Below are 11925 nucleotides of genomic sequence, written 5' to 3' on the forward strand. Positions count from 1 at the left end.
TGGTGCTACTAATTTACAAACTAAAGACTGCCTGAACTCTAAGGTAAATGCTAGCCAAACTCTGTGAGTTCCTCACTCTTGGTTTGATACTGGCCTGACATGGTGTGGAAGGCCCCATTGCTACAGCAGAGATCTGATGAATACTCTTCTGGTAGCTGGGATTTCTTCTGGATTAAGAGAGCAAAGCAAAAGGTCTGAGACCTACTGAGGGAGGAGAGATGAGATGGGATGTTAGTGCTGAAAGGAGAGACAAGAAAGCAGCTTCCTTTAAGCTGTCTTGGTAAAACCCCAGCGCTACCAAAGAGATGCCAAGCTATAGGCTTACTTTAAAAGGTAAACTACCTTGGAATGTATAAATTACATCTTGATTCAACTAAGTTTGATTTTCTTGGAATTTTTGGTTAAACACAAGATGGAATCTCCCAAGTGTTCAGTGAATTATTAACAGATATTTGAGAAAACTAGAATCTGTGTTCAGGTAAGTTGAGTGGTAAAGACTGCATAGAAAAGACTCCTCATTTTAAAGAACACACTTGGGTATGTATTGTTATAAATTGAAGTACCTTAAAATACACCATACCAGTTTCATTTTTATGTAAACCATGAAAAATTTGTGGGTTTTTTTACTCTAACATTTTATTCCATGAAATATACAAAATGATATTTTAAACTTTACAGGGAAATTACTAGTTCCAAAAACAAAATTATAGCTTCTGTGAATTTTAATGACATTATTCATGTGCCTCCTTAGTATCTTGTTCAGAGTGGATAGATGGTAGGTGATCATTTGAGTAGAACATTCAATAAGCAAAGAGTTAGGATTGACCATTCATTAGTAGATGCTAAAAGCCAACTATTATTGGAATAGTTACCTTACCTTAGCTTACCTTCCCTCAGTTGATGCCTTTAAAATTTTAAAACTGTAAACCCTAAGATCCAAGCTTAAATTGTATCTTCTATTCCTTAAATAGAATAGTAAGTAAATACTACAAATTTAGCTCCGATGTTCAGCATGGCAGAGTGTGAGAACTGTGTTAATAGAAACAAGGTTACAGAGAAATTCACTGAATAACATTGGTTCAGGGATTCATACTGCTGGGCACTGAGATGTATTAATAATAGATGTGGGGTATGAGAAAGTTACGTCATATTACCTAGAAGTGGCAAACATAATTCACGTAAATACTTGTCATTGATCCACTCACTAGATCACAGACGTGTGGTCAGGTCTGGACTGGACTTCGAGCTGGTCACTGAGAATATGGAGGGTTATTATGCATTTGAGTCGGTAGTGGTGCAGCTAGACTACTTTGGAATTGGTCTCATGCCCAGAACTGTACTGTGCCATACCCCTGTTAGATGCCCGGACTGAGCCTGGCTTTTGCCAGAATTTTGTGCATAAGTCAGGAGGTAGCTGGACCAAGGGTATATATCCTGACTGTCTGAGGATAGCTGCTGATACTTTTCCTGTAGTTTCTTCCTAGACCTTGCTGTATCTGTGTCTTCCTTTGTTCCATATGTTCTAGAAATTATAGGCAGAAGAAAGCTTTGCATTCTAGACCAGCACTAAATAAAGTTTAAAAGTCTATTTAATTATAAGTGTAAAAAGTAGTTTGAAGGTAGATGGAGGATTCCCTAGCAAGGTAGTTGGGAAAGAGATGAATAGAATTGAGAATAGAAATTGACCTGATAATGGACTAGTAGAATTATGTGTTTCTAATTTTGATCTTATATCTTAAGCATAGTGAAATATCATTGTTTCCTTGTTTCCTGTATAGATTTTATGAAAATTATTTGTTCTTTTCTTCCTCCCCACCCCTTCCTGGTTTATAGGTGCTACTTTTACTGACTGGTTTACTTCTTATGTCAACAATGTTGTATCGGGTGGCTTCCCAATCATCAGAGACCAAATTTTCAGGTATTTCACCCAGGACTTTTTGAATTAATAAAATGATTGTAAACAGAAAAAAAAATTAGTGACAGATCTTGAGATGAAGTTTCAAAGAAGATTAATGACAGAACCTCTCATTATCTTAAATGTCACTGTGTTATTCTCACTTTAAAGCTACATTCAAAAAAAAAAAAAAAATTCAAAAAAAAAAAAAAAAAGCTACATTCAAACACTTGAATAGCCAATGTATTTCTTGTTTTGAAGGATCCAGAGAAAAAAATGATTTTGATTTCAAAGCTATAGCTTTATAGTATAGTTTCTTTCTTGGGGAGGTGGGGGGGGGGTGGAGGGGAGGGAGGCTGTTTGCCAGTTAATGGATTTATCGCGAATAGCAAGTCAATAATTGTTAACTCCTAGCGAATATTATCTATCATCTTTATTTTTTTAAGGTTTTATTTATTTATTCATGAGAGACAGAGAGAGAGGCAGAGACACAGGCAGAGGGAGATGCAGGGAGCCTGATGTAGGACTCGTTCCCAGGACTCCGGGATCACGCCCTGGGCCAAAGACAGGCGCTAAACCGCTGAGCCACCCAGGGATCCCCTATCTATCATCTTTAAATGAAACGTCCAGGTATTATAGATAGTATTAGAGGTAATATTGGCTCATAGTAGCCTGATTGGCAGAAATGATGGATTAATTATAAATTAGAAGTCTCTAGAATAACATACCAACGCATTTTATTGTCAGAGCCACGGTTGGTAGGGTTTTCGGATGTCCCAAAAGTTTCCGGGCTCTGAAAACTGAGAGAAGCTCTTTTTCCAGTTTAATTACTGAATCAGTTTTCAAACCACTGATCATTGAGCCTTGACTATTATCATTACTGATCTGAAGTCTTCAAGGTTGTCTGGTTTGCTTGTAATTTATCATTTTCTTCTAAGCTTCATAGGACTATACCTTTAAGTTCCTAAATATGGTTTAAACTTTTGATCCTAAGGTAAAGTAGAAGTATTTCACATTGTATCTTGATATCTTTTATCTTATGGACTTGAAGTTAGTTGATTAAAAAATGTTTAACTGTTTTAAAATTACCTAGATATGTTCACGATCCAGAGTGTGTGGCAACAACTGGGGACATTACGGTTTCGGTTTCTACATCGTTTCTGCCAGAACTTAGCTCTGTCCACCCACCGCACTACTTCTTCACATACCGAATCAGGTGAGAGATGTAAATGGGGCACAACCTGTGGATGTGTTGTTATTGCCCCCGTTGACACAGTACACCAAACATATTTTGAAAGACAGCTTTTTGTTGAGGTGTGGAGGAAGGTGGATAACAACATTTTTTATAATGTAATATAATTTTATAATTTTAAAAAGTATAATTTATAATCTAGTACCTTGAGTTTACAGTAACTTTCAAGTTACTTATGTTATTTCTTGCAAATGTACTGTTTAAAGAATTGTGCCAGCTACTTTGTGAGGTGGACACTTAAGTTATAATTATCATGAAAACTCTCTGTGAGAATTGCATTCTAGAAGCTATCAAATTGTCAAGATAAAGCCATGCATTTTAAATTTTATTTAGCCTGCCCATTTCCAAATTAAAACTTTAATAAATATTTAAGGTGTAATAATCCCAGTAATATTAAATAAGGTGTAACCCTAGTAACTGACTGGTGACATTTTTCTTTGAGCTTTCTAGAAGTTAATGGAAAAAAAGGGAATTGTCTTCAGTCTCGGTTTTTTAATAAATTTTTCCAAAAAAACACAAATTTTCATTGCACTATATTCTAGAAAGTATTTCATACATTGATCTTTCCTTGAACAGCAAAAAATGATCACCAGTGTGTTCATAAAAGTTTATGTCGCCCTTTCTGTTGTTGATTCTCACAGCAAGTCAAGTGTGCAAATTGAGTAAAGGCATTTCTGTGGGAGGGTCAAGCTAACCAGGCCCACATCTTTTAGAACTTACAGAAATAGATGGTTAACACAGACGTTAGTTCAACAATTGTAGCTCTTAAGGAAAAGAAACAAAATCAGGCCAGATTTGTGTCTCTACTGCCTCATTCTCCAGGATTGAAATGTCAAAGGATGCACTTCCTGAGAAGGCTTGTCAGTTGGACAGTCGCTATTGGAGAATAACAAATGCTAAAGGTGATGTAGAAGAAGTTCAAGGACCTGGAGTAGTTGGTATGTAATTTGAGATTTGGGTTTATATATCCGTTGCCTCTAAGACATTTTGGAGAGCATGTATGTGACATATAGCTTGGAAAAGGCACAGTGTAGTTAGTGGATAAGAATGTATCTTTTTTTTTTAAGATCTGTTTATTTATTAAAGAGAGCATGAACACAAGTAGGGAGAGGGGCACAGAGAGAGGGAGATGGAGAATCTCAAGCAGACATCCACTTTGCGTAGAGCCTGACATGCAACTGGATTTCACGACCCATGAGATCATCATGACCTGAGCCAAAATCACGAGTTGGATGCTTAACCAACTGAGCCACCCATATATCCAAGACTTTATCTTTTAATAGCTGTGTTTATAGTGTAAAAGATATCATAGATTCTAGGCTTCTTGTAAGTCCAATACTTTGCTTCACAAATATAATGTGTAAAGATCATTATTCTCTAAGTTTAGTACCTTAAACATGAAATTTTCTAAAATCATAGCAAATTATTCAGGGATTGAGTTTTCATTCTGTGGATCACCTGAGTTCCTTGTTTGCTTCTTAAATTCTTTATCTTTTCTAGCTGTTATATTCTGTAGGGTTACCAGGCAGGAGAAAATAAATTTCATATTGGTTATCTTTTTGAAATTTGGGGAAAATAGTAAAATCAGTAGCACAGATTTTTGTGAATTTCAATCACCATTAGCTCTGATTGTCATTGACGGTCAGCTTTTTTGAAAGATTAGGATTATTAGGGTGCTTTAGATTTTTTTTTTCTAAGTGTTCATTTAGCTGTTTTACATGGTTAACATATACTGTTAGCTGTTTAACATAGTTTACATAATCTCAAAGAGGACATATCTTATTTGCTGTGATGAAGAAATGAATTTTATACTTTGGTTTCTTACTACTGTTTTCTCCACAGGTGAATTTCCAATCATCAGCCCAGGTCGGGTATATGAATACACAAGTTGTACCACATTTTCTACAACATCAGGATATATGGAAGGATATTATACCTTCCATTTTCTTTACTTTAAAGACAAGATCTTTAATGTTGCTATTCCCCGATTCCATATGGCTTGTCCAACATTCAGGGTGTCTATAGCCCGATTGGTGAGTTAAATTTTCCTCTGGGACTGATTTCCATGACTTTGTAGAATTAACTCCACAGAGGGATTTTGTTCATTAGCCAGACAACTGGTTTACAAATGGCGTTCCAGAGAACCCTAGAGATTCTGAGGAAATACCGTGGGGGGAGGGGGCCATGTGAATATGTGGGGGTGGTGGATAATAAGTAAGCTAGACTCCATACACTTCAATCAGAGTAACTCTACTGTTAGCTGTTTTATGTTTGCTTTGTTTTTATTTTTAATAGACATCATTTTTGAGCAGTTTTAGATTCACAGAAAATTGAGCAGAAGGTACAGAAATTTTCCAAACACCCCCTGCCCCCATGCATGCACAGACTTCCTCATTATCAGCATCTTCCATCAGAGTGGTATCTTTGTTACAGTTGTTGAACCTACATTGGAACATCATAATCACCCAAAATCCATAGTCTACATTAGAGTTCACTCTTGATGTTGTATGTTTTTTGGGTTTGGACAGTGTATAGTGACACATATCTACTATGATAGTATCATGTAGAGTAGTTACTGGTTTTAAAGGTTCAGCCTCTTTTCCACCATTTCCAAAAAAAGTTCTATGGCCTAATGAGAAACACCACACTAGACCAGTTAGAATAGGCTTTATTTTGTTTCATTAAGATTAGAAAAAGAATTTCATGCGGTGTTTTTGCTAAAAATCCCAATTTTGTAATAGAAATATCCTAGAGAGAGACTACTAAAAGTACAAGTCTATCCATTAAATCCTCTTTGTAGTCATCTCTCTTTGGGATCATTTCTTAAGTCAACTAAGTATAATTTAAAATCTCATTTTTGGATTACCTTATGATAGTAGTAGTACCCCAATCTTATGGATTATAAAATGATTAGGGAATTATGAGGCTCCAACTATACAACAGAGATAAAATATGACTTGTATACCCAGGATGTGACTTAGTTGTAGGTGTTAAATGTTGAGAAAGGGCCCTCTGGCTCCTGGGAAGATGGATGGAGGATTAGTCTGATCCAGAGCTGACACGTGCCCAACCCCAGTTTGGAAACAGAAGAATGATAAGAGACTTTAGGCCATTATGCTTGCATATCTGGTGAAAAGGATCTATAGTCTGGGTTTGGAAGTGAGCTTCCCTCCCAATGGAGGAATGCTTTCTACTGTATATTTCCAGGACCAGGAACTTGTTACTTCTGTAACAGTCTCCTGTTTTTGACTAGTCCAGTTTCTGTCTGAGATTGGTATCAATCCATGATGGTTTGATACAGCTCATTAGTGAAACCATCTGGGGCTAGAGTTCTCTGTGGGAAAGTTTAAAATGGGAGTTTAATTTCTTTCATATATTTTCTATTTCTTCATATTTCACTTTTGGTCATTTGTGTCTTTCAAGGGATTTGTCCATTTTGTCGAAATGTTGAATTTATTGGCATATAATTATTTATAATATTCCCTTGATATCCATTTAATGGCTGTAAGAACTATAGTCATATATCCTTTTGTGCTCCTAATAATGATGAGTTTACCCAAGGAGTTATTTCTTTTATTAGTCATTTGAAAGAACAACTTTGGGTTTCACTGGTTTTCTCTATTGTTGCTCATTTTCTATCTCATTGTTTTCTGCACTCTTATTTATTTCTCTCTTCCTACTTACTTTGGGGTTCATTTGCTTTTTTTACCAGCTTCTTAAGGTAGAAGTTTAGATTATTGCTTTTCGGCCTTTCTTTTCTCTAAAGCACTATTTGGCTATATTTCATAAATTTTGATGTGTTGTTTTCATTACCATTTAATTCAAAATATTCTGAGATTTCCCTTGTAATTTAATTTTGATCTGTAACTTTTCTAGAAATGTGTAAATTTTCAATCATTTGGAGGCTTTCCAGTTAACTTTTGTTTACTGATTTCTAATTTTGTTATGGTTAGAGAACTCACTGTGTGTAATTTCAATCTTTTTAAAGGTTTTATGTCCTAGCACTATGATCTATCTTGGTAACTAATCCCTGTGTATTTGAAAAGAATGTATATTCTGCTATTTGTGGGAATATTATTCTATAAATGAAAGTTCAAATTGGTTGACTGTTTTTGAAGTCTTCTATATATTAACTGATTTTTTTTTTTTTTTTGGTCTTTGTTCTCTGAAAGATGATTGTTGAAATCTCCAACCATAATTACAATTTTGTCTATTTCTCTTTTTAATCTTATCAGATATGCTTCATGTGTTTTGAAGCACTATAATTATATGCAAATATGTTTAGGATTATTATGTATTTTTAATGAAGTGCTTTCTTTTATTATTATGAAATCTCTCCCCTCGATAATATTTCTTGTCCTAAAGTTGCTAATATTCCTGACCTAAAGTGTAAAGAATGTTGAGGTTTGTTTGGGCAGGCGATTTACTATGGGGTCAGCTTGATCCTGTTGAGATTTGTTTTTAATGTTTGTTAGGATGGGTATAAAGGAGTCTTTAATTTAGAACGTAGTTCTCAAACTTTTCAGTCTCATGGCTCCCTTAAGCTTTTAAAAGTTATTGAGGACTCCAAAGAACTCTTGTTGATGTGGGTTATATCAATATTTATCATGTTAGAAATGAAAACTGAGAAGTTTTATAATACTACTCTTTTTTTAAAGTTTACGATTTTTAAATTTATAATTTTAAATTATAATAATAAACTCATTACATGTTCAACCCTCTTAACTATGTTCTTACTTATTTAGAGTTTTAATTTCCTCCCAACTACACATAAGCATATAAAATCTTGACCTACCTTGTGGAAAATGTTTCTCTCTTTCAAGGATGAGATATCAATAAAAAGAAATGAGAATTCTGGACTTACTTCTAATCAACATGAAAGAGGCAGTGGGGATTGTATTTGTATGGTGTTGTATTTGCATTGTACCTTTCCTGTTGAAATATTAGTTCTCTTGATATGGAAACTGAATTTTTGTGCCCTGACCCATATGATAATTATTGTACTTAATACTTCCTTTTGCTTTATACTTTGAATGTCACTACAAAATATATTTTGGTTGGTCTTAAGCCTTTTCTTGCTTTAGGTGGCTTGTTGTTTGCTTTTGGACACTTTAGAGGTTCCTGCTGCTTATTTATTTCCATTCTTACCTGTGTGTGCCTCTTTCCATCTGCTACTTCTGTATGTACATTTTTATCTGAGATCATCAGCAGTCTCCTTCTTTAGCCACACTGACTTCCTTAACATTTTTTCTGCTTCCTTCTTCAACAAGATAACTAATGATCATACTACCTGAATTTAATGTTTTAGGATTTCCTAAGCCTTCCCCTTGCCCGTTTTGAACCTTCTACTGAATTTTAAAGTCTTCATTCCCTAGATTTAAAAAAATCAAAAAATAAAAATAATGGAATATCATGTCATATTTATGTATATTTTCTCTGATTGTTGTTAATGTTGCTGTTATTAGTGTTATAATAAATCCTAAGTGACAATCCTTTGACAACTCCTAAGGAACAGTTTTTTTCTCCCACGTTAATTAATTTGCTTGCTCAACAAATATCTTTTGAGTACCTACGAGGTGCTGGGGGAAATGCAGTGACCAATACAGCCAGAGTCTGCCTTCGGGATGTACTGTACAGCACGGTGACTATAGTAAATACTGATTGCATATCTGAAAGTTGCGAAGAGAATAAATCATAAAAGTTCTCATCACAAAAAAAACATTCTGTAACTATGTACGGTGATGGATGTTAACTGGACTTATTGTGGTGATCATTTTGTAATATATATGAATATCAAATCATTATGTTGTACGCCTGGAGCAAATGAATGTAATGTTGTATGTCAATTATACCTCAATAAAAAAAAAAGAAGAAAGTTGAGGAAATTAAAAAAAGAAAAACAAAAACTCTGCCTTGGAATTTACATTCTAGTTGGAAGAGATAAAGGTAGCAAATAAACATTATCTAGTTACACCAAGTAGTGATAAGTGCTCTGGAGAAAAATCAGAGTAAAGGATATATCAGGAGTGTCCTGTTGGGTTGTTCTAATATAAAGATGTGTCGGGTAAGGCCTTGGCGACATTTGTGTTAAGACTTGAAAGAAGTAGAAGGAGCCAGGTGGATATATGTGGCAGAAGGATGTTCCAACCGAAAGAACAGAAAATGCAAAGGCCCCGAAACACTAATGTTACATAAACATACTAATGTTTGGCATATGTGAAGAACTGCAAGGAGGCCAGTGTAGTTGAAATGCCGTGGCCAGGGGAGAGTGGTGAGAGATGAGATCAGAGGGTTGTGAGTGCTGGATATGTGATGCCATAGAGGCCTCGGGGAAAGGACTTTTGCTGACAACACATCCCACGTTTTTCCCAATTATTTCCCACATCACCAGCTAGGAGCTCCTTGCTACTCAGAACTCTCTCCAATATAGTGAGTGACTCCTCTCATTGAGTCCTCAAATGTATGAGAGGGAAAAATTGTCAGCAGACTAAGACTCAGAGACACGACTTAAACAGAATTGAAGTTTCCATGAGATGTTCAGATATTGCATGTTCAACCTCACTGTTGCCCTATTCTGAGAACCTTCAACAAGTTCATTTCAGAGTAGAGGCTGCCCCCGTCGTTGAACTGAAATGATGGGTATTTATAGTAGGAGCTCATTGAGGCATCTCTTAGGCCTCTGGACAGTACATAAAAGTTACCAGTAGAGGTCATACCTTATTAATATTTTTGAGTCCTTTTCTGTAAGGATATAGATTAACAAAGAATTGTTACTTAGTACACTAAAATTCAGTAAAATTTTATCTTGGGTTGTTAGGAGTGGTCTGTTGGCTGCCTTGTACAAATTATCCATTACCATGTAAGATATAAGTACTGTGTTAATAATGAAATAGACTTACCATTAAAATCACTGAGCATTTTAAGACATGATATATGTATATACACTCTAGAATTTGCATCAGCATGTGCATTTATGAAAATACATGGCTCAACTCTATAAAAATTCATATTTGGCATGTCCACTTGTTCAGGTTTTAGATAAATGAAAAATTGCATAAAATAAGTATAAAAAAACTGATGGAAGTCCTTATCAAAAGATTGTTTTCTCTTTCAAGGAGATGGGTCCTGATGAATATGAAGAGATGGAAGAGGAAGAGGAGGAGGAGGAGGAAGACGACGACGATGATGACTCGGCAGATATGGACGAGTCTGATGAAGATGATGAGGAAGAGAGACGGAGGAGAGTCTTTGATGTTCCCATTCGCAGACGCAGATGCTCTCGCCTTTTTTAGGGAAGCTGTGCTGATGGAAGCCCTGGCGCAAATCCAGTCCGTTAAATAGATTTCCCAATAGTGTAAATAACTAAATTGTTCGTTCTCTGCATATAGCAGGAAAATTAGCATGAAATATTGTTCCAGGCCCTGGGTTCTATGCGACACTACGTTAGGAATTGGATCGTTTTGGTTTGCTTTGTGTTTTTGAAGTAGAGGAGGAAATGGGAGTCTTTTTTTCTTTCTCTCTCTCTTCTAGAAGTCAGTGGGAGAATAATTCTCTAGCTACAGAACAGACATTTCTTTGTTTCAAAATATTTTATTCTTCTATAAATGTGGAAATGGAGGGGATTGTTTTAAATAAGGATTGAAAATGTAGCAGAAATACCTACACAAGGATAGAGAGAAACTATGTGACTGGATGATTCTGTGAAAAGACTTCTTGCAGTTGTGAATTACTTAGAAATGAACAGAATTTATAATTAGGCTAATCCATTTAGTAATTCCTATATATTTTGTACTCACAGGGAACTAATCGACTAAAACAGCTTGAATGCTAGTTGTTTGTCCTTTCTTAGACAATCTATCCTTGAATTTAAAGTTTTCATCACTAAAACCTTGAGCTTAAAGTCTTTATCACTATGACCTTGGCCTTGCATTTAGTCTTCAACTCTACCAACCTTGAATTTATTTTAAAATCTTCAACATGACAACCTTGAACTTAAAGTCTTTAACGTTATGACCTTTGTCATACTGTTCACAGATGCATCACTTTTGACAATGTAGTGTGTAAAAGTATGTATTGTGTTGTTTATTAACAAGTCTTCACAATGTCTCATGTAGTCTAAATTTGTAAATACTGCTTCTGTTTTGTTTCTGCTTTATACACTTGACTGTCTAACTTTGTGATAAGTGACATGAATTTTATGTTAAGATTAAGTATGTTTTCCTGAAACATGGATTTTTTTTTTGTAATTATATAATTGAGAGTTTGGAATGAAATCCTCCAAGTGGCAAAAACTCACATTTTAAAAACGAGTTTTGGTTCTGATCCTGTATTTCGTGTAATTGCCTATTTTCCATAAACTAATATTAATCAGCCTTTGCTGTCAAGATGGAAGATGAAATGGAGATTCATTATCCTGTTGCCAGAGGCCCATTCAAAGTTATTTCTTGGCTGTGACTATATCCTATCATATGCTTTGCCTTCCATTTTCCCCAGGGATACTTCTTTTCTAGCGAAAACTGTAGAAAGAGGGAAATGTATATGGGGTTAAGCAGTGCCCTCAGGGACCCCAAAGACCCTTTCATATTGGCACATGTCAGAATGTTCTGAAATGGAGTAAGTAGTTTTTCTTGTTTGGTTGGGTTTTTTTGTTTGTTTTTTAATTTTATCATCAGGCTACCAAATCCTTCTATTATGCTTATCTCTTCCTTTTTAAAAAGAACCTGTTGATTTTTTTTTTTTTTTAATTCACGAGAGACGCAGAGGGAGAGAGGCAGGCTCT

The 11925-nt window shown here is 35.3% G+C and overlaps 1 protein-coding gene across 1 annotated transcript in view; it reads left to right on the forward strand.

Annotated features, from left to right (window-relative positions):
- The window catches only part of FBXO3 (F-box protein 3), a 30551-nt gene extending 19083 nt beyond the window's left edge, over nucleotides 1–11468 (forward strand). The window contains exons 7-11 of the mRNA XM_041722267.1: nucleotides 1834–1918; nucleotides 2988–3110; nucleotides 3969–4084; nucleotides 4989–5179; nucleotides 10262–11468. Of these exons, the coding sequence (XP_041578201.1) occupies nucleotides 1834–1918; nucleotides 2988–3110; nucleotides 3969–4084; nucleotides 4989–5179; nucleotides 10262–10438 (692 nt within the window). The 3' untranslated portion in view covers nucleotides 10439–11468. The remainder of the gene's footprint in view (nucleotides 1–1833; nucleotides 1919–2987; nucleotides 3111–3968; nucleotides 4085–4988; nucleotides 5180–10261) is intronic.
- Nucleotides 11469–11925: the final 457 nt, after the last annotated feature.

This window comes from Vulpes lagopus, chromosome 11 (genome assembly GCF_018345385.1).
Source record: "Vulpes lagopus strain Blue_001 chromosome 11, ASM1834538v1, whole genome shotgun sequence".
Taxonomy (NCBI): Eukaryota; Metazoa; Chordata; class Mammalia; order Carnivora; family Canidae; genus Vulpes; species Vulpes lagopus.